The sequence below is a fragment of the Syngnathoides biaculeatus genome, chromosome 7, assembly GCF_019802595.1.
Source record: "Syngnathoides biaculeatus isolate LvHL_M chromosome 7, ASM1980259v1, whole genome shotgun sequence".
NCBI classification, from domain to species: domain Eukaryota; kingdom Metazoa; phylum Chordata; class Actinopteri; order Syngnathiformes; family Syngnathidae; genus Syngnathoides; species Syngnathoides biaculeatus.
In genome coordinates, this window is record NC_084646.1 from 17,237,438 (window position 1) to 17,260,997 (window position 23,560).

Below are 23,560 nucleotides of genomic sequence, written 5' to 3' on the forward strand. Positions count from 1 at the left end.
ATGGGGAGTGCTGGAGCCTATCCCAGCTGTCAAGGGGCACGAGGCAGGGTACACCCTGAACTGGTCGAGACAAAAAGCCAGACTCACAATCACACATAGAGGCAATTTAGAGTGTCCAATTAATGTTGCATGTTTTTGGGATGTGGGAGGAATGGCTGGAGAAAATCCACACAGGTACTGGGAGAACATCCCAACTCCACACAGGCAGGGCGGGGATCGAACCCTGGTCCCCAGAACTGTAAGGCCAACGCTTTACCAGCTGTTGCCTGTTATTTTTCAAATGTAGCTAAAATTCCAACCATGGAAATTTCCGAAAGCAACTGAAATTAAGTACACATTTTCTCTCAGTGATGTAATGGATTACAATCACATATTTTAAAAAATGTAATTACATAATCTCATTTGACCAATTTAGTTACATCCCAACAGTGTGAATGACAAAATTATTGAGCCAGTATTTATTAATAAATAAATAAATAGATAAATAAATAACATTACAATAATGTGCATCACGCCTTGGTCTTTTTGGACGTCCTTGCCATAACAAGTTTGGCTCTAGGCTAGGTTGAATTGACCTTGCCCATAAAAGAATTCAAGACTTGAGACTGGCGTGTTGCGGTGCAGTGTTCCTTTAAAGGCGGTGCACTCTGCAGTGTCGTCATTGCGCAGAACACTTTTGAACCAAAAAGCGGAGTGACCTTCCTTCGCTCTCAGTCTGAGAGGGGCAGCAGTCAAGCGAGAAGCCGGCCACAGCTCACGAAGCCCCCATTCCCCTCACTGCTCAAACCTCAGAAATGAACAACAACCTGGTCGGCGATGAAGTCGGGTAAGGTCCTTGCTACGAAGCGCTGTCGCGAGGTTTTTGGTCGGTTTCGAAAGTCACTTTTCTTTTTTTTTTTGTTTAACTGCACTCTGTCAGCCCTCTTTGCCGACTTGTCATTTGACAGCTAGCGTTTGCTAACGAGCTAGGTTAGCTCCAGCAAGTTAGCGAGAGCGCTAGCCCCAGTAACTCTGGGCAAAAAGTGGCATTTATGGTGGCAGTCGCGCGTGCGATACCTTAAGCCAAAACGCTATACCTCGGCGTTGGCGTCTGCCGCATTGTTTGTCATTGTGCAAAAGTGGCACAATATTCACTTATGCCGGTTTTTTTTTTTTTTTTGCCTCTCGGTTCGAAGCATCCAAGCTAGCTTAGCAAACGTTCGCCAGTGTGGTCCAAGTCTGGCTGACTTGACCAAGAGGACACTTAGCGGGCACCGCAAGAGGATTGAGCATCCCCCCCCCATTCCCCCTCCCCGCTAGTCCTCCACCTCTGGTCCAGTGGTCAAGTCTCTCGTAACCACACTTAATGCAGCGAGCTTGCTAGTGCGGATGACAAAAGTGTTCTCGAAGTTGAAGCATCCGAACGAAGCGGTCAGTGTACACCGGGAGCATCTCTCCGACCGGGACCACGTACCGTGCTCAGACTGGATACAGCCGGCTCCAGCCTGTTTTATTAGGGTTACACCTTCACAATTGTGTCACATCTGGACGGCGAAAACCAACGTTTGTGGCTAAATAGATGTGAGAAAATGTGACCAAAAGCATGTGGGATTTTGTCTTTGTGTCTAAAACTGTGCTGTTGCCACCTGTGCACCTGCTTCTTTGTGTCAGTCTACACTTACTGGTACTGTACTTAACTGTTTACACTGTACACTGTACTGTCTTCTATCTGCGAACCTGTCTGTGCACTTGCATACGTAACTAGTTGTACCTCTCAGTCTGAGTTTGTACTAATGTGCTACATTGTGAAAAATCTACATACCTGCTTTTGTACACATTTGTACCTTAATGTATATATGTGTACTTAACCATTTTCGTCTGTGTGCCTCCACGTGTACACAAATGTATTCGACTGTTTAGACTGCTGTACTTGATTACGCGTGTGTACTTTACTGTTTACAGTGGTCTCCCTGACTGTTGCGCTTATGTACTTGATTGCACCACTATTTTTGAGTGTAAATAAACGTAGCATAGTGCTTCCACCTATTTACCAGATTTTTACACCGTCCCTGACTGTGTACTCTAATGTAGTTGACTGACGGTCCACACGGGTTTACCTGACCGTGTATAAAAAGTCTTCTTTACTCGTTCCACCTAGGTAATTTGTTTTACAATGGTGTACCTGACTTTGTGCACTTGTGTACTTGACTGTTCAAGCTAATGTGCTAGCCTGTGTACACTTACGTACTTCTGCATACAACACACGTGTATCTGTTTACAGCTGTGTACCAGACTGTGCACGTTACTGTTTCAGCCTACGTACTTGTTTACGTTTTTGTACTTGAGTGTGTACACCTATGTAATTAATTTTCAGCCGCCTGTCTGACTGGGTACGCTTACTGGCTGTTTAAACGTCTGGACCTGATTGTCCAATTGTGTTTTGGACTGATTGCAATTGATGGAGTACATTTGCATATAGTATTTCACTGTCTTCACCTGTGTGGCTTTCTACTTACACCTTTGAACTACCAGTCTGTATCTGTGTACCTGACTGTATACGCACTCATGTATATGACGTTTTGCCCCACTGTGCTTGACCTGACTGTTTACACTAAAGTATACAATAATTGTGAACTTGTGATGAAGATTTTGATCTTCATTTTCTTTTTTAGAAAATTATTTGTTGGTGGCCTAGACTGGAGCACCACACAAGGTATGGATCTTAAATATCATTTTTAAACAGGTGACTACTCAGATAATTTGTTTGCAATGAGTTGTAAATAGCCATTTCTCTCTGGGACATAGTAGCACATTTTGTTGTCATATAAGAGGTACTGGCTTCTAGTTTACTAGGACTAGAAAAGATTGTATAAAAGCAAAAGGGATTGTGTCTCATTTTTATTAGAAAACAAAAAGCAGAGCTGAATGTTGAAGTTATTCTTGCTTTTTGCATTCTTTCTCTTTTTCAGTGATTGTATAATTTAACATAAAATCTTTCTATACAGTATATGGCTTATTTTTAGTCTTGGGCGTCAGGGTGGAACAACTGGTTAGAGCGTTGGCCTCACAGTTCTTAGGACTGGGGTTCAATTCCCGGCCCCACATGTGTGGAGTTTACATGTTCTCCCCATACCTGTGTGGGTTTTCTCCGGGCACGCCGGTTTCCTCCCACATCCCAAAAACATGCAACATTAATTGTGGACTCTAAATTGCCCCTAGGTGTGATTGTGAGTGCGACTGTTGTCTTTCTTTGTGTCCTCCAATTGGCTGGCAAGCAGATCATTGTGATCCCCGCCTCCTGCCCGATGATAGCTGGGATTGGCTCCAGCACCTCCGCGACCCTCGTAAGGATAAGCTGCTCAGGACATGAATGAAATAGTTTTTGAGGTAAATGGTGCATTTGAATAGGTGTTCACGTCAACCTTGGATGACTGCGTGACGATAACATATTTTATAATGTTTGCTCATCTTTATTTGTGTAATAAGGTTTAAAGTGTTATTTTTTTCAGCACTCTAGACTTTGTGACTCTATTGTGTGACCTTTGCCCTAAGGGAAATGTAAATGTTTAAAATTGTTGAGTTTTGGTAAATGTCTATAGTACATGGTTCCACAACCTCCTCAGAGATCGCCTGCTCTAGCCCGTGTTGAGCTCTTTAACGGCGATTGCTCGTCTGACCACTGTGTAACTTTGGACGTGTGTGTCCTAACAGCACTGTACCATAAAGATCACAAGCACAGCACTGTGGAACTCAGCTCGTTCCCTTGGCATTGTCCGCAGGGCTTCCCAGCAATGTGAAACGCAATTACAGACTCCTCATTTGTTGTAACTTGCTCACTTCGGCTCAGTGGGTGTGTGCTGGCATCTCAGGGTTGTGGCGTGTGCTTGGTGCTGTGGAAGATGGCATTGGGTCAGGCCATTAGGAATCTGGCTACATGACCTCTTTGTGTTTTCATATTTTTGCTGTACATGGCTAAAAAAAAAACCAACAACAACATTGCTTAATTGTAAAGACTACAAGTAATAATCTAGATTATTTGCCTTGTAACAGCATTGCTGAAGGTATTTTCCTATCTTGATTATCATGTTGAAAGCATGCATCTACTCTTCGTGTTCAGGAGAAAAGCAGGGCTGAGTCATGTCTTTCATAACCATTTCACATTTGCAGTGTTTATGTGCTGTGTAGTGTTTTATCAATATTTTCTCATTTTTATCTTCTTCCCTCAGAAACCCTTAGAAACTACTTTTCACAATATGGGGAAGTCGTGGATTGTGTTATAATGAAGGACAAAACAACAAATCAGTCGCGAGGCTTTGGTTTTGTCAAATTCAAAGACCCCAATTGTGTACGGACAGTGCTGGAGACAAAGCCGCATAATTTAGACGGCAGAAATGTAAGTATTTCATATTAAAAGCTTATGAAACAATATGTGTATATTTTACGAACCTTTGTAGTTACCATTCAAACTGAACCGTATTTGATTATGAACTGCAGCTAGATGTTTGAGTCCAAGTCTATCATGTAGTGTACCCGTTCCTTGCAAAAACTGACATTTGTTTTCCCAACAAGACTTACCTGTTCAAAGTCAAATTACCCAATTTGGCGGTTCACATTGCAATTCTGACTGCAAAGAAACACACCATTTCCTGAACTCTTGATGCATGCAGTACTTCATTAACCACTAATTCAGATAATCCAGTGGAAAAAAAAACATTTGCCACACTCTAATGGCGAAACATTTCCTCTCTATGCTGTTAGATTGACCCGAAGCCATGCACTCCCCGAGGAATGCAACCTGAAAAGTCTCGAACTAAGGAAGGCTGGGTAAGGACAATCTGATTTCTTCCAGTAAGACAATGTTAAGTGTTTATTCTAAAACAATAGAGAAATGATATGGAATATTATACAGTTGTAATAATGAGCTACATGTTCTGAAACTCGAGACACAAAGCAACCAAGGCTGAAGTTTGTTTTGAAAAGTTGTTAAGACCATCATATTGTGTTTTTGGGAAGTTATTTTTGGCCCATCCTGTTCACTAAGCAAACAACCAAGCAACCAACAGAAACAGGCTTTAGGGATGGATCAGTCGATGTCTGTGCCGATGCTATATGTCTGCAAGTCATATTCAGACATGTATAAGGGCTCCAAAATACAACACCTGATACTAGCTTGTCTTAAGCTGTCATATTCTGTCCTCTCTGGGTGTGCTGTGTGCAGTTTGGGCGATAACGACCACTTCTTGAAAAAGAGCCAATGTGTGCTCAATTCAAGCTGTTTATTGAGCCTCCCAGTTCAGGTTTACAGTAAAACTAAGATAAAATGAAGAGAATTGCAGTTTATTTAAGCAAACACATATATTTGACTTATAAAAGTCAGTAGCGCTATCTTAATGCTAAAACATAAATCTAAAACGCTGTAGAATAGCCTCAATGTTGCAGTGTAATCTTTTGAATAGCAAATATAGGACAGTAACATATGCATACAGGTGATGTAACAATACTTATATTCTCTGTACACTGGGGGAGGGGAGGAAATTACATTACTGCAGCTTTGCAACAATTTTTTTTCTCTCTTTTCATCAAATCTGTGTGTTGTATGCATGGATGCACCATACTGCCCCCTTGGCGCCAAAGCACGCACAACAGAAGCCATTCAGGCTACCTCTGGGCAACTGGAAAATGACTCAAATCATCTCAAGTTTACTTACTAGCTCTTAGAAACAAAAAAATCCGTTGCTCTAACAAAATGCTGTATTTAATAAACTCACTGTAAAACATGAAACACAATAAATGAAACAATAACTAAATATAAATTCTATATTTCAGTTAAATTCAACCCACAATCAAAAAAATGTTTGTTTTTGAAAAACATTTGAGTGTGTATGTATTTCAGTGCTGTATTTGGCTTAATTTATTGCCATGTATAATAGAAGTTCTTTTCGGACCATATTTGTTTGGGGAAAAAAAAAACATTTCCATTAAAATTACAAGACATTCTGGCATTAGCAAATATCTGTGCTCGGTATTAGTGGGTATGTAAATCTGAGTAGTACTTGTACACGCATCTACCTGTTTTCCATCCTGCTCATCCTCACTAGAGCCACGTGTGTGCTGGAGCCTATGCCAGCTACAATGGGCGGAGGTGGGGTACACTTAATTCGCCACTAGCCATTCGCAGGTCACATATAAACAGCAACTATACATACTCACGTTCACACCTATGGGCAATTTAGAGTCAACTCAATCTGCAAAAAGTGGTATTTATCAATTTGGTTTTTTCTTTTTCATATGTGCCTCTCAGAGTTATGGCTCACATTTGATTGACACTGTAGTTTTTTTTCCCCAAGCATTATCTTTGTGGTTGTGTTTGGAGTTCTGTAGAATAGGACAGCACTGCGAGTTTTTTTTTTCATGTTTAGATGATTTAGATTATGATGAAGGACCTTTTATAATATGAATAAAACCCAAAGATTGCAAAAAAATCTGAATGTCCCTAGAGCAGCTTCCACTGGCCTGTGACTGGCGTATTAAGGAATTTGCTGTGGCAGAAATCCAAGAATCGGGATCACAATTATATAATGAATTGCTCTAGAGTTGTGAATAAGACTGCTAAAAGGAAATGTGTACGTGTCATCACAAAAAAAGAAAGCAAAGTGAAAATAAATTGTTCATTGGTCACCACTCAGGGATTAAAAGCATGTTGTCTCATTGAGTAGCAGATGAGTAATTGCCTTTTGTCACGTATTTGTCTGCAAGCATGGGCTCTGAATGTCAGAGACTATTGTGAGTTGGGGTCCTTTTGGTCCTCAGTGTTTTACTGGCAAAGCAAAAAGATGCATTTGTTTAAAGTCCGAGTCGGACTTGTAGGAGCAGCCTCAAGCCTTTACAGTTTGAGTGGAGTGCACAGCAATTGTGAAGGGAGTGAGCGGAGGAAGCCGTGTTCCCTGATCTGTGGAGACTAGTGTTTGCATTGACATGACATGTTAAGAATTATACCCCAGGGCAAGAGGAGAACCTAATTTCTTCTGCACTGCTTGAATAGATGATGGCTAAGCGGCCCTTTCCAGAGGGATCCTTTAACAAACACTGTAATCCATACACTCCTTGTTTTCTTTCAGAAGGGCAGCAAAGCCGATAGCAATAAATCAAAGAAGATATTTGTAGGTGGAATCCCCCATAACTGTGGCGAGCCTGAACTCAGGGACTATTTCAATAGGTTCGGAGTGGTGAGTATTGTCAATGACCTAATCCCTACATGTTAGTTTTAGGACTTTTTAGACAAATTAGTTCATATTTATGTCATGAAAAAGCACATTTTCGTGGAATGGGAAAGACCAATCTGATATTTGTGTTCATTTTAGGTAAACAAAGGACCTTGTCTGCTTTTCTAAACCATTGTTTCCCTTTGTCCAATCCAAGGTCACAGAGGTGGTAATGATCTATGATGCGGAGAAGCAGAGGCCCCGAGGTAAAAGCTGATCCTGTTTTCAACCCTCCCTCCCTCCATACCTTACCATCTTAAATCTAATGACAAACTATTCTGCCCCAAAGAGAAACAGACCATTCAACTGTGAAAATTACCTTCGTTTAAATCACTACAGGGCATCAGTGTTTTTTTTTTTTTTTTTTTTTTTTTTTCCTGGGGTGGGGTGGGGGAGCACTTTCTGTCTGTGGGCAGTCCATTTGAGGTCATACCAACCTAGCATAGTGTACACAAAACAGACAGAGAAAGCACATCAAAATCTATCACAAAAACACTTCTTAGTCTCTCCTCTCTCTACCCTTTTATGTCAGTTAATTTTTTTTATTTCATGACTTTTGACATCCTTGCGTCAGTTGAATGACAATCAATATTCATCGTTAAAAAAAAATCATCCTATGGGAGACAAATAATGCCAGTGTTTTATATTGTAAATATGTGCAGTGTATATATCCACATGTACAGTACAGATATTAGTAGATTTAGTTCTTAAGCAGAAACTCAGTACACGCTTCTGAACACTGTTGCATTTACTGTATCTGTTACAACTGTCGTTTGACTTGTTGAAAGTAAAAGGTTATGCAAACCACCAAAATGTCACAAAGTAGGGTTTGGCTGTCTCCATAATAGCCCTTCTAGAAGATGTTTCAAGGTCCCAAAGCCTTATTTTTTTAAATCGAGAAAACAATAAGGAATGCAAAAAGTTAATGGCAAGTTCTTAGCAGATGCTTTGGGAGGCAAAGCATCACTGAAAAGGGGTGACATTAGAGGTAGCCAGATGGTCAATGTGCAGAAAGCACTGGGAACAGTTTGGGTTCCAAAGAGGGATTTGTCCTTAAAGGGGCCTCAGTGATGAAGGTGATCTTGTGTTTCCCAAGAACAAGGGTTTATGTGTTTTGTACTAAAAGAGGCATCCATCCCAATCCCCTGACAGTCGAAGTTAATATGTCACAAAATTGCGTCCAGTTAAATCCTATATGTTTACTGACGCTTGTCGCGTGAATTGCCTCGCTGGGAGTCAAACCTGCCACAGGCAATGTTGGTGTCGGCCTTTGTCTGCTGAGCTCCAGTCACATCTGTTTCATCTGCATTTGTCCTACATGGCAATGATGCTGCGTCCAGTGACCCACAACATGTGTTACTGCTGCTCCTTCTCTTCATTTACACTCTTTTGGGAGAAATGCACAATAGTTTGTCATTGGAATTTAACATGATGCACCAGTTAACACCATTGCACAATCTTTATGTAACTTTAAAACATTAAAATCATTTGATGTTTAGTCTCGATATAAGTTTTCTTCACCGCAATTGTGCACATAAGTGATACATGTACCTTAACTGGCATAGAATGTTTTGCCAAATGTAAGTATTTTTGCAAGTGAGCCCTTTCTATTTTTCTTTCCTCTGCCCCCCCCCCCCCCTTCTCCTTGTGAATTGTTTGAATGTGATTAACTGTGTCTCTTAAGATTTGTCTTTTCTCCTTTAGGTTACTATACATTGACTGGTACCACAGAGGTACAGGCCGAACTTTTGAAATGCCCAAATATTCAATTGGTCATTGGGGTGTACACAAAGTTGTATCTGTTATGAACTGGGCTGCAGATGTCCATCCCCACTCCCCCCATGTCATCCTATTAGAAATTACATTTAATTGTTGGATAGCAAATAGTTAGAAACACTGAATAAATGGTGTTTGAATTTGCCAAAAGATACTTATAGATCTTTGTGTAAAATAGTTAGGGCGCAAGAAAATGCATGTATATTTGAAATGTTACAGTATTGTAATAATGTAGCACAGAATGAGTAATTTATTAAGCAATAAATCCAATGTCAACACAAAATATTACTTCAACTCTGATAAAAACATGGTTCTAAATTCAGATTGAGGCCAGGACATTGACAGATGTTATTAATATCAATAGGCCACATATCTTGGGGATGCTTGGCTAGAGGTCTCTAAAATCTCCGGGTTTTTTTTGTCTCTTAGGACGTTAAAGCGGATTCAGGTTAGGTCCCCAAGTAGAGGACTACTCAACCTAGTTCTGCCATACTGGAAAGTCAATCTAATTGAAAGTGGATCACTGTTGCACTTTGAAAAGTATTTTTACAATTTGTCCGATCAAGATTTTTTTTTTTTTTTTTTTTTTTTGCGCAAATTGTGAGACAACTTTGTTAAGATGTAGAAGTTACTTTTCTGTTCGAGCAATGTTTGTGTTACAGGTTATCTTTGTATATGCCCCATGAAAACCTCAGAAAAGTCATTTTGGGAGACCAGTTATGGCCTATATCTTTGTGTTACCATCTGCAGTGTTGTCCAATTTCAGCTTATCCTGGCTGACTCAAAGTAAAATATTAAATTTGGGAAAGCTTGGAGAAAGCTTTAGGCATTCTACAGTTTGTTTTTCTCCATATTTTTGTAATGCATTAACAATGGCTGCAACGAATGTGTGCTCCAAAGCAAAATACCCAGGACAATTCAAGGTGGGGTTTGGATGAAACCGCATTGAATATGTATATGTAGTAGTATTGCTAGTATTTGCCAGTGTTTGAGTGCATTATGATATAGTAGATGCGCTGATATTTATAAACGAGCCTTCATTCCCCATGTCTAACAGTAACTTCTTTCTTAAAATGTGACAGAGTAATGTTTGGTTCAAATCAGCAGCCTGTGTAGTGTTGAATTTTTTTGTGTTGTTTTCTGTTTGTGCGACATCATCCAAACCCTAGGAGCCTCTTGCTCAATCTTGATGGATCCTCACTCTGGCAAAGCCCAAAACTGTTCTTCATCTTGTGTTGTCACAAACCCCCTGCTACCTTGATTCACTCTTGGTCGTTGGCTAGGTTTTGGATTTATTACTTTCGAGGCCGAACAATCAGTGGACCAGGCTGTCAACATGCATTTTCACGACATCATGGGCAAAAAAGTGTGTAGTTGTAGTTTTATTTTAACCTTGAGATAAAACAGAGGCTTGGGCGACTCACTAAATTCCAGTGTAATGTGATTATGCTATATGCTTATGGTCATTTTCAACTTCTCACATTTCAGGGTCTTACAATTGGGCGTCTCAGTTTCATGTTCGACACCAAAGCATTTTTTCTATACATTGATAAATGCTTTCATATTTCAGTATTTCAGACCTTGTCGCCCAAGGCTCTGTTTAAAAGTGACCACTCCTTTAGGCTGTATTAGGTGGAATTGAGTTTATTTAAATATTTAATTCTCAAAACTAATTCAATGAACCCCCCCCCCCGAAAAAACTATATACATTCATGCATACCTAATTTTACTATAATTCAAAACATATACATATTATTCATGACTCATTGAATTACAGAGCATAATTCACCTAAAGGATTGGTCAAATCAGTTCTGTTTCTTTTGTTTTTTTTAATATTTGGTTGGCAGGTCACTTCCACGTCAACATGTCTTCTTTTATGTTATTAAAAACCTCAGTGACCTCAATCAAAGAATCTCCATACTGTGTCCATCCAATATACAAATATTAAATACTTTTGCAGGCCTCTCTATAATCACAGTTGAGAAAATAGGTGGTGGTATTTCTTTCCATTTATTTGTGTGTACCAGATGGATTATGTTTAGAGTTGATAAGTAAATCAGATTATGGCAAACTTTCCACTGGGAGAAAGTAAAATAAGTCACCATAGTGCAATGTTAACAGAATCCTCTTACACTTTGGCATTGTTGTTCATGTTTAACGTAGCAAACATCACCCACTTGGAAGATTTTCTGTGCAAAAGTAAAGCCATCATATCATCTGTTGTTTTTCTGTTGTCAGATTTGCTTTCAAACCAATATTTAAAAGGCAGTAATACAACTTTCATGATATCCACTGACTGTTTCCACTTAAAAGAGTCAATTGACTCAGTTTAGTTTTGCTTTTATTATCGAATGACTGACTCGGTAGGCACCCCGGATATCTTCATTAAAATGTGCGTTTTATATCTAGGTTGAGTCCAATCTCATTGATTATGGATTTAGCTCAACCCATAAACTCTCCAGTTAGCCCCCACCCCCACCCACTTTGACATTGCCCTGATTTTTCAGCGGGCATCAAGGCTCAACTTAATCCATTGTTCTTGACTTGACATTACCTTACTCTGGGACTGAGGGTGCTTGGGCGGTATGAGTTACAAAATTAGAAAATGGAGCACATCAAACTGAGGAGCAAATCCCAGTTCTGCTGTTGGGGACTTATCGTAGTCATGGTATCCATCACACGAAGCTGTGATGCCCATGGGAGAAAGCGCTCTGGTAGCTGCCGGCGGTAGCGGGGCCACTACCAGACGCGAACGTAATTGGGTCGACAGAAAAAAAAAAAAAAGACAGAAGGCTGGGGTTGCCAGCAACACCTTAAAGCTGGGTGGAATTTGTGATTCATTTCCTCCTGCAAGGTGACCCCAATAACTCAACCCCTGAGTCTATTTCTGGTCGGCTCCCCCTTAGTCGCCGCACGTTTCCTTGAGCTGGTTAACTGTTTGTTGCTGTCCCTTCTGCCATGTCACACACTTTTTTTGTTTTACTTTCAGAATGTGTCTCTGACCTTAGGCTATGCACTGTACTGTGCATGCATCCATGCTAAGTAGATAATATACATAGGTTTGGTGACCTCAACTGTACCCATCAACTAACAAATAAAACAAACAAAAAACCTTGTTAGACCTCATTAGAGTCATACTGGCTTTGTGTACTGCTGCAAAAAAACGAGTTTTATTGGTGTTATTGTCACTTTTGATATTTTAATGCAAGTTTTACCTTTTGACACAGTATGAAGATTCAATTTTAAACTGAACATTTGTTATTTCTGCATGCTTACTTTATATTCTGTTAGAGTTGAGATACAATTTTCTCTTTACACCCATTCCCCCTTGAAACCTATTTCAAATAGAATAAATTGAAATTCTTCATTTGCCTTAGCTGGAGAAAGGTAAGTCGTAACTTTGAATTTAGAGTAGTATCATTTTTAAAAAAGGCACTTCATTGAATACAAAAAAAAATCTATGTTTCTCAGGTACATTATAGATTTTAGAGTTTAGATCTTAGCAAAACATTTCATATAAAACTCAATTGAATTGTGACTTTTTAATTTGATTTGTAGTACCTGATACACATAGCTGTACTTGTCTCCTGGTTACACAATAATGTTGATTTTAGTCATTCGATCCATACTATTGTCCTAAAGAAATACTTTTGAAATTGGCCCCAAACATCGAGATATAAGTCTTAAAATTTGGGTTAGGACAGGTCTGACTTGGTGGGGGAAGTTCAAGAACCGTTTATTGGTGTTACCAAATGAATTCTCCCTGTCCTTTGTCCAGGTTGAAGTAAAGAAGGCAGAACCGCGTGACAATAAACCACCTGGCCAGCTAGCCCCAGGGCAGTGGGCACCCAGGACCATCTTGAGTACTGCTAACGGTTGGCCAGCACAGCCTGCCCAGGGTTGGCAACAGCCTTATGGGCCACAGGGTGAGTGTGAAGAAGAAAATAGAGGCGTTATTAGTGTTTTCAGTAAAAATGTACTTTCTGCAAAACTCATATACATTATGTGTCAGATAACAATTTTGTTCTCTGTGTTAACCAGTTTATTATTCTTTTCTTTTCATCTTGAAGGCATTTGGGTTTCCACTACTGGTCAACCTATAGGTAGGGTCTCAACCTTTCCTTGCCAACGTATTTGCTTATATTCCGTCCATGTTATGACTGAGGCAAATGTACTTTATGGTGGCAAAATTACTCAAAGACAAGTGCTTTTATACAATGGCTTCACACCACTAATGAAAATAATGACCCATTTTAATCAAAGTTTGTGATTTACCAAAAAAATTACTTGTTTCATAGTTACTCACATGGCAGAGGACATATACAGTATGTTGCTTCTGTTCTGAGCCAAACCAGACAGCATTTTGTGCATATCTGTAATTATTCACTAACATGGTACACCAGCAGTCCTAATTGTAAACTGGCTGCACGTATCAATGTAATTAATAACAAGTGGGATTAAGAGAATGTGTTCTCAAATTGATCAGGTGGATATGGACCTCCATTAACAGCAGGCCGGGGAACCCCCACACAGCCTCCTTCGCCTTTTAGTGCATTCCTGGTGACTACCCCAGCTGGTAGCTTTGCTGCACCTCAGGCCTACCCTCCACAGGGCTTCAGCACAGCACCTCAGTTTGGTGAGTGATCTAACTTGCTGATTGCGACCACATTCACAATAGTTAGTTAATGAAGAAGTGTGACTAAATTAGATACCCAATTCCTTTAGAATGCAGAAGCCAACAAAATGTGGAGACTTAATATGCAGGTACATCCCTTACTAATTAAAAGTTTAAAAAAATGTAGTGAGCAAACAATAGCTCCAACATCAAATGTTTATGTAGTGGACAAAATAATTGGATAATAATTTGAAAGAAGGCTTCAATTGTCCATTAGAAGACACCCAGGTGGTCTGAGTTGAATGTTTCAATATATCATTTTTCTATAGCACTGTATCAACACCATTATACCGCCCAAAGCGTTTTACAAAGTCTCAGATTCACCCACTCACACACACATTCATATAGTAATGGGCGGCTGCGCCCATGCAAGGTGGTGCCTGGCCCCCTCGGCGCAGGTTAGGGTAAAATGTCTTGCCCAAGGACACTATGACATGCAGACAGTCGAACCAATGACCCTTAGGTCGGGCCGCACAGCAGACGACCGGTTAGCATGTCTGCCTCACAATTCTGAGGACCAGGTTCAAATCCCGTTTTTGCCTGTGTGCAGTTTGCTTGTTCTCGCCATACCTGCCTGGGTTTTCTCCAGATACTTCGGTTTTCTCCCACATCCCAAAAACATGCATGGTATGTTGATTTGAAGATTCTAAATTGCCCATAGGTGTGAATATGAGTAAGATTGGTTGTTTATATGTGCCCCGTGATTGGCTGACAAGCAGTTCAGGGTGTACCCCACCTCTCATCCCAAGGTACCTGGAAAAGGCTCCAGCACTCCCATGACCCGAGTGACAAATAAGTGGGACAGAAAATTGATCGATGGATGGACCCTTTGGTCACTGGGCAACCCGCTCTTCCTACTGAACCAAAGCCACCCCCTTTTGGGGAACGACAAGAGTGTTGTCAAAAGACAGAGAAGTGCCCTTCCTGTTAAGTCATAGAGTGGACAACAGTTCATAAAATAGTGACAGAAGTGTTGAATTTGATGGTGCACTTTTAAAATGCTCAGTGATGTGTTGAAATACAATGCAGTGTATGAGGTGTTTGATGTGCAAATCATGATTTGAGAAAAGTCTTTAAGTTTGTCATTTTCATGTGTTACAACAGGTTACAGTTTTGGCACTCCTCAAGCGGAACAGTATATTCAGCAGGTTCCTCCTCCACCAACTACTCCAGGAACTGCAACGTTGGGCTTTGCTCCCACCACTACACCAACTCAGGACTTGAGCAAAGCTTCCTCTGGACAGCCTGACTTTCCGTATAGCCAGTATGGTAAGAAAGTATTGTATATGTACAGTAGCTGTTCCATGCCCCATTCTTGCCATTTTGTTTTTTTATTTTTTTATCCACCGAAGCATAGCTCTGATGCAGCCCATTGGGGGACACAAGCCAGTGTAAACTGTAGGACGGTCCCAAGCCTGAATAAATGCAGAGGGTTGCCACAGCAAGCCTGTCAGGGTTAAAACTTTGCTAAATAAATATAAGCGTTTATCCGAAGAATTCCGTACAGGTTCGGTTATGGCCTTGATTAACGATGTCCGCCATCAGTGTTTATTACGTTTATTATGTCCAGGAGAGCAGTTGGAAAGACAATAAGGCTAAAAGTTTAGGGGCAGGGTTGAAATTTTGTTACCGTTGTGTTGATGGAAAGAGAAATTGAGTTGGTGTTATTTTAAAGGAAGAGTTAGTTGAGAATATCTTAGAGGTGAAAAGAGTGACAGTTCGATTGATGAGGCTGAAACTGGAAGTTGAGGGTGTTATGTGCAGTGCACCATAATGTCTCATGTATGATGTGAACCCATGTATAATACCCCTCCAAAGTTGACCTCAAAATTCTTAAAAACCGTTCTGCTAATGTATGTGACGGTGACCTATTAAAATGAAAGTGTGTGCTTCTTTCGGCGTGTCCCTTTCGGGGTCGCCACAGCGTATGATCTCAGATGAACGCATATATATGTTTGGCACAATTTTTATGCCGGATGCCTTTCCTGACGCAACCCTTCTCAGGGAGTGGAGGCCCCAATGGGATACGAACCCACAACCCCTGGTTTACCAAACCAGTGCTCTAACCATTGAGCTACGGGGCCTCCCCCCTATTAAAATGAAAGTGTATGCACGTTTCTCATAACCTGTAGGTGGTGATGGTATTTTGGAATGAAAGTGTACAGGTTTTTCATAACTGGTAGATGATGGCATACAGTTATAAGTGAAAGTTGTTTTTTCCCCATTTTCCCCACTACTTTGTAACCCTACAGAATTAAGTACTGTATCTTGCTGAGTATAATATACTGTACATGAGGTACAACATTCATTTTTTACATCCAGTTATGTAAATGTGTCAAATAAGAGTCTAGTAATTATGAGGAGCTGCATACAGTATTTCCTCTGACCTTAGTCAGTATTTCCGTGGAAAACACGTGATCATTGCTCATCTATCAATGCCTTTCATTGTCCATTACAAAAAAGCGATCAACCGTGACTTGTAGTTTACAGCCAGTTTTGCAGTGTAGAGCGGGGCTGGGCAATTACTCCAAATTTGAGTGAGGTTTAATGTATTTATTGACACACAAGTAGGAGTTTAATTTAAAACTAAATGCACAACAAAAATAATTGGCCTCATTTTATTCTAAAATACAAGACAAATACGCACATTGCTTTAGAATTCCCATGTTTATGCTAACATTCAATGGAAAACCCTGATCACGGGAGGGTGTTGCCTTCTAATATTGAATGATCACACACAAGCGCCGTTGTAACAGTTATTACAATAGTCATGAGTCATATATATATAAAGAAACTTGCATATAAAAATGTATATTTATGGTTGACGCAAATGAAAACAGGGTTTTGCATTTCCCCAGCTCTAAATTCTAGGGAATTTTTAAAAAGGACTTTTGTACTAAATGTGTGTGTGTGTGTGTGTGTGTTCAAGTTATAATCCAACTTGCTTCTAGTTTTTTTTTTTTTTTTTTTTAAATCTGACAGAAAATGAGTAGCTCAATGCATGTACTCTGTTGCTCCATATTGCCCCAGAGAGGCTAAGGGACTCCCAACAGCAACAGCTGATTCATTCCATCCATCCATCCATCCATCTTCGTGCCCTTATTTGAAGTCGGGTCACAGGAGCAGCAATTTAAGCAGGGAAGTCAAGACTTCCCTTTACACATCCATATCCTCCAGCTCTTCCAGGGGATCTTGAGGCATTCCCAGGCTAGCCGAATTAGATCTCCAGCATGTCCTCTTGGTGGGACATGCCCGGAAGACCTGTCAAGGGAGGCCTCTGGGGATGAGGGAATCCTAATCAGATCCCCAGGCCACCTCATCTGGCTCCTCTGTGTTAGTCTCTGAGTCTCTCGAGGGTGTTTGTAACCCTATCTCGAAGGGAGAACCCGGACACGTTGCAGAGGAAACTCAATTTGGCCACTTGTATCCGGGATCTTGTTCTTTTGGTCATGACCATATGGGAGTGGAGGAACGTAGATTGATGGGTAAATCGATCTTGCACTCCATTCTTCCCTCACTTGTGGACAAGACCCCGAGATTCTTGAACTCCTTTACTTTTGGCAGGATTTCCTCCGTGAGGGTACTCCACCTTTTTCCAACTTAGTCTTGGAGCTGCTGATTTTCATCCAAGCCGCTTCACACTCTGCTGAGAACTGGTCTAGCGAGAGTTGGAGGCCACAGCTTGATGAACCCATCAAAAAGCAGTGATGTGATACTGACCTCATCAATCTGAACCCCCACCCCTTAGAAATTCTGTCCATAAAAGTTATAAACAGAGTCCAACACTCACTAGAAATGAATCTAACTTTATGCCTACACTGGGGACCAAACCCTGACACCGGCCGAACTGGCTGTATCCGGTCCCCCTTCTTAAAAAGAGGAACTATCACCCCGGTCTGCCAATCCAGATGCACTGTCACCGATGTCCATGACAATCAGGATAGCCCCACAACATCCAGAGCCTTTAGGAACTCAGGACGGCTCTCGTCCACCCCTTGTGCCCTGCCACTGAGGAGCTTTTTAACCATCTCGATGACCTCAGCCCGAGAGATAGTAGAACCCACCTCATAGTGGGATTGCCACATTATTGGTAGAAATTATTCAGTATGTGCTTACCTTCACTGCTGATGCACTGACGCATTCCTGCCATTGATTAACAAAACAGGCTCAACCAAATGTCTCTAACCTCGTTTGCCTAAACACGTACGTACATCCAGACTCTCAATCTTGAGTCGACATAATGCCACATGGCTCTCAACGTGAGGAAAAGGCATTTTTCGACACTTCTAAGACAGCTCACTTTCAAGAGATTTAATAATGATTTTTCAACCCATTTGCAACACTTTAAATGTGTTAATAATATATAAAAATAAGACAAGCTGTGGACTGAACAATAATAGTGATTTGTGGGAAAAAAATATGAAACTGACCTGTATGGTTTCTGCTTGACAGCAGCGATATACACTATATTTTCACTTCCAAATGACATGGTGATGTGAACTGTAGACATAGTTAATGAGTAGAACTGTAAAGCTCTGTCACCTTAAAGTAAGGGGTTACTAATTAGTCAGCCAGCAGTATCTGGGTTCAGTCAACGTGGTCTCCTCGTCTCCCTGCTAGGCTTGGGTAACTACCCTCAGGACCCCTCTGCCTACGGACCAACGCGTCCTCACACTTATGGTCAGGATTATCAGGGAGGATGTAGATCAGGTAGGTGTCAGCATTATTTTCTCCAACAACAAAAGTAGCTTTACTGTAGTATCTGGTTCTTTGCCCTGCCACCCCCTCTTTTTTTTAATTTTGCATCTACATTCAAACTACTGCATATATAATAAAGCGTGGCCATTGGTTGTGAGGGTATTTGAAAGTCGTTTACATTCATGTTAGCTGTCGGCGCACCACACGTATTATTACCTCCTGCTGTGGCTGTTGCTTTACTATACCAAGATAGGTCCCGTTTTATTTTATTTTTGTCTTGTCTGCAATGTTTTGCTGCTTAATATAAAGGATGATCTAATGGTTGGAAATACAGTATGTTCACGGCAATTTTTTTTTTTTTTTTTTAAACCAACCGCTGATTTAACAAGTACTTTCCTTATGCCACAAAATAGGTGAAGGCCTATAAAATACCGGCCAATTTAAAGGACACAGTTCCCAGTTTAGAGACAACGCTCTGCTAGTCTGTTAGTCTTCTTACTTATTTTTTAAAAACATTTTAAAGCAAGTATAAAAGTCCAACATATTTATTTGTTGTGTAAGTTCTTCTTGCTCCCATTCCAGTTAGTAAAATGTTCCATGTATCAGGTTTGTGACTTGCAAAACTCTGGCCCATTAGGGAAATTAATAAAACAAAAGCGCTCATGAACAGCAAGATATTTAGTTTCCTTACAGACTGGTTGACTTAACTGGTTGTCCGTATTTCTCGTCCAGTTTGCAGCGGTACTCTGCCACCTAGTATCCACATAGGATTTTGTGGATGACTGGATAGCACATCTGCCTCACAATTCTGAGGACCGGGGTTCAAATCCTGACCCCGCCTTTTTGGAGTTTGCATGTTCTCTCCGTGCCTTGCATGGGTTTGCTCCGGATACTCCGGTTTCTTCCCACAGCCCAAAAACATGCGTGGTAGGTTGATTGAAGACTCTAAATTGCCTCGAGGTGTTAATGTGAGTGCAAGTGGTTGGTTATTTACATGTGCCCTGTGATTGGCTAGCAACCAATTGAGGGTGTACTCTGCCACTCGCCCAAAGGCTCCAGCACGGCTGTAACACTTCTGAAGAAAAGTGGAACAGAATTGGGGTTTGTCTGTTACGAGCAAGCTAATTTGCAACTGATATTGGGTGTTTTTCATAATGAAGCAGTGGTTATAAAAAAACTGTGGTGTTTGCTGTTTAAAAAAAAAAAAAGAAGAAGAGAGGAATACAGGGAGTCCTCGGTCTACGACTGAAATCCGTTCCTACAGTAGCGACTTAACTCGAATTTCAACTTAAGTCGGATTTCACCGTTAGTTAAAATTTACGCTGACCGCTGGGATTGGCTTCAGCATTCCCGCGACCCTCATGAGGATAAGCGGCTCGGAAAATGGGTTGGTGGGTGGATATGGGTACCTCGTATAAAAAAAATAAAATACATTAAAGTAAAAAGATGCTTCACTTACGTTTGGGGAAGGGAGGCTGGGATGGTGAAGAATGAAGGGAGGCTGCGCTCAGCTATTGCTGAGTAAGTGAGTGCAGGTAGCCGTTGCTAGCAATAAATTCCTCCTGAGCGTCCTTGCGGTTCTGCTCATTCAAAGTTAGGAAAATACGCCATGCTTTTTCCCTCAATGAACATGAGGCTGATATTAAGCCTACGTTGGTTCGGATCCTCGATCCATAACGTAAGCTTTCCATCTCGGCAACAATCGAAGAACGTTACTTTTTTTCCTTCACAAAGAAAGTCATTTCGTGATCACTGTATCCCTCATTGGGGTGAAACACTTTATGTGTGCTAAAATATGGGCTATGTCCTTAATAATTGCCACGCTCGTCCGACTGAAGTCCAAGTCTTTATGTCCGTCAGTGTTAATCCTACTGTATATACCGTAATTCCCGGCCTACAGAGCGCACCTGGTTACAAGCCTCACAGAGTACATTTGTAACGGAAATACTATTTGGTAGATACATCCGCCACAGCTGTGTAAAAACCACAAGTGCCCACATTGAAACACGAGATATTTACAAAGAAAGACGTTACACAGAGTTTAACGCTAATGATAACGCCACGCTAACTCCAGTGGTAATGCTAGCGCCGCACTAGCACTAATGCTAACAGAGCCGGTTAAAATAAAACTTACCGGTAAATATCACAGACATGCCAATAACACAGCAGCAACATGCTAGCATAACGCTAGCGCAGCGCTAACAAGGCCGGTAAAATTCCCTTCCTCGGCACATACATTCCACTGGTCTCATTCTTACCTTTTCTACTCGAGTGCCCCGTTGCGGTCATTGGAAAAAAATGCACAAATTAGCTGCATCACTGCATAAACCACAGGGTTGAAAGTGTGTGGGGGAAAAAAAGTCGCTGCTTGTGGGCCGGAAATTACGGTATATAATAAGCTTCGTTTCCATGGTCAATGCTTTTGTTTCGCCTGGACCAGCATTGCTAAAAAGACCCAGCTTTCTTCTTTTAGGCCATAATGTGCAAAAAGGTTTGCAAAAAGGGCAAATAAACTCCCAGCCCACATAAGCAATATGTATTAGCTAAGCAGAAACACAATGGGGCTAGGGCCATAATGGCGGACAAGACAGGGGTGTCGTGAAGTCCAAACGTTTTTGGTCGAGACCATCTTAACCCGAGAACTCCGTGTACGCTTGAGAATTAGTGCAGCCTAAGGAAGACATTTTTGTACCCAAACATTTTTTTTTGTTATTTTAGATGACATATTTTCCAGTGGGGGACTGGTTAGCACATCTGCATCAAAGTTTTTAAAGGCCAGGTTTCAAATCTTGACTGTGGCCTTCCTGTGTGGGGTTAGGGTGGGTTTCCTAATTCTCCAAAACATGCATATTAGGTCAATGGAAGACTCTACTGCCCATACATGATGTGTTCATGTGTGAAAGGTTGTTTTTCTATTCCATGTGTCTTGTAATTAGCTGTCGACCAATGGGGGGTACAGCCTGCTTCTGGCTGGGATAGGCTCCTTCTTACCCATGACCCTAATGAAGAAATGGCTCTTCTCCATTTGTCAATTTTAAGCTCATCTTTCCTCTTTTGCCTCAACTTTCCTCATCCACTGCAGGCTACGCTCAGGACCTGAGTGCGTACAGCCACACCTTTGCAGACCCGTGTCAGACAACAGCCTCATATGGCTCAGCACAGCACCCCACGGCTCCACAGTCAGCTGCCAGCGCGTTTGGGAGGGGGCAGAACCACAACGTACAAGGATTCCACCCGTATCGACGTTGACTGTAACTTTGGGACAAAGATGTTATGTAAAATCCTAAAGAAAAATAATGTTCGGGGGGGAAAGTTTTGGTGGATTGTTCTACGGATTACAGTACTTCAAATGCACATCGTGGAATGGAAATGTTGATGAAAGTAGGTCTTCCAGTTTGGTCAAAAGAGTTGTAAAAATATTTTTCTTGACCCAGTTCAAGGAAAAATTCGTCAGAAAGATGCTTTTATTGTTATTCCAAAATGTTTTATAGTAGACCTAAAACTACTTTGCAATAATTTTGATTGTCTTGTTGAACACTAGCACATAGTCTATATGGAAAGAAACTTGCATATAAATATGTATATTTATGGTTGACACAAATGAAAACAGGGTTTTGCATTTCCCCAGCTTTAAATTCTAGGGAAATAGTTTTTATTTGGTCAATATTGTTTACTTTCTGAGCCTTTCAAGTTTGTTTGAAATTGAGATTATAGATATATATTATACACAAACTGTGCAATTTTTTAAAAAGGACTTTTGTACTAAAATGTACACTTTGCTTTTTTTGGGGTTTTTTTTTTTTTTATTTGAAGATGTAGACTTCCCTCAGGTGGCAGTTTTGGGTGCGTTTTGCACTTATGCAAAAAGGACAAATTATTAAAAAAAAAAAAAACGTTTTAAACGTGTGATTTGTCCTGTTTTTTTTTTTTAAATGATGAAGGAACCACTGCGAATAATCCTTATTGATTTTAGTACGCTAAGTACAGTATGTGATTGTGGCGTTTCAAGTAAGGGAAGACGAGTTCGGAAGGAGGACGCAAGAGGTCGGCTGACATGAAGGAGGAGGATGACGCGCTATCGTGACCCCTAGCGGCACATGCCGAAAGGAGACGACACTTTTAACGTTTATTGGTAAAGATTCATTGAATATTAACAGTTTTACTTCCATAATCGTGTCTTTGGCGATGTAAACCTACATGGAACAGTCAAGTGTGTGTGTGTGTGTGTGTGTGTGTGTGGTGTGTGTGTGTGTGTGTGTGTGTGTGTGTGTATAAACATGTATATACTTTTAAGTGTGAGTTTATGGGAAATTTGGAGCCTTGACCCATCAGCACAATCGTGAAATTAAATAGTGATGGTGGACGAAAAGGAGTACAGCGGCTGGTGAGCAATGTACACAATGTCATAATTGGCAAGCCACGTATTTGTTCCATCTATTGCAATTTCACATTCGTTTGCATTGTCTTTTTCGTCTGTGTTTATATTGATCTCCGAATCAGATGGTGGAAAAACTGAACCTTTTGGATGAGGAAGTGGCTGAGTCTGAAGTTGACGTCATCCACGTGCCATCTTCAGGAATGCAGCACTGGTGTTTACCGATACCCACACGCAGGTTCTTTTGTCCATAAAACGTTGGCCAATGCCTACTTAATTAAAAAAAAAAAAAAAAAAAAAAACTGCCTGTGTCCAGCACAGTGCAGAACGCAGTTGAGTTTCATTTGGGGTGGAGGGTACGTTTAGCTCTTTTTGGTTTCACAAGATATCGCAAGGTTCATGGAGCCGTAAAATGTGATTTTCCCACAAGAGGGAGCAAGCACTTTGTTCCGCTGTCATTGTTGTACTGTACGGGAGTCCTCGACCTACGACTGAGATCCGTTCTCCAGTACCGACTTTACAGGAATTTCGACTTAAGTTGGATTCCATCATTAAAGTCAGAATTTACATCAAAATACTTTGTATTAAAAAAAAATCATTGAAATAAACAAGATGATGTACTTGGCATTACTGCTGAGAGGTGGATGGAGAAGAAGAAGGCGTGGCTGTGCTTAGCTATTGCGAAGGAACCTGGTCGTCAATCCTCCCCATCTCGACAAGTATCAAAGAGCCTTGTCTTGTGATCATTGTGTCCGACATAGGAACGGAACCCTTTTCGTGCGCTAAAATACGGG

At 40.9% G+C, this 23,560-nt stretch overlaps 1 protein-coding gene across 3 annotated transcripts; it reads left to right on the forward strand.

The window, feature by feature from the left end:
* The first annotated feature begins 558 nt into the window (after nt 1-558).
* On the forward strand, nt 559-22,271 carry dazap1 (DAZ associated protein 1). Of its 3 annotated transcripts, none has more exons than XM_061825414.1 (13): nt 559-826; nt 2,652-2,692; nt 4,206-4,372; nt 4,738-4,803; nt 7,101-7,205; nt 7,399-7,447; nt 10,301-10,383; nt 12,797-12,944; nt 13,089-13,121; nt 13,505-13,654; nt 14,798-14,962; nt 18,314-18,403; nt 21,474-22,271. In XM_061825414.1, the coding sequence occupies exons 1-13, from the start codon at nt 795-797 to the stop codon at nt 21,638-21,640; spliced, it is 1,296 nt and encodes a 431-aa protein (XP_061681398.1). In that variant the 5' UTR covers nt 559-794; the 3' UTR covers nt 21,641-22,271. The 3 variants fall into 3 exon arrangements, with proteins under 3 accessions (XP_061681398.1, XP_061681397.1, XP_061681399.1); XM_061825413.1 differs by having other exon boundaries at nt 561-826; nt 7,098-7,205; nt 21,474-22,270; XM_061825415.1 differs by lacking the exon at nt 18,314-18,403 and having other exon boundaries at nt 569-826; nt 7,098-7,205; nt 21,474-22,268.
* Nucleotides 22,272-23,560: the final 1,289 nt, after the last annotated feature.

Excerpts from the sequence above, each read along its gene's own strand:
- dazap1 (XM_061825413.1), top strand. The coding sequence starts at position 795 with ATGAACAACAACCTGGTCGGCGATGAAGTCGG. Across the intron at positions 10,384-12,796 it reads ACGACATCATGGGCAAAAAA|GTTGAAGTAAAGAAGGCAGA; the intron begins GTGTGTAGTTGT and ends TCCTTTGTCCAG. Across the intron at positions 13,122-13,504 it reads CACTACTGGTCAACCTATAG|GTGGATATGGACCTCCATTA; the intron begins GTAGGGTCTCAA and ends CAAATTGATCAG.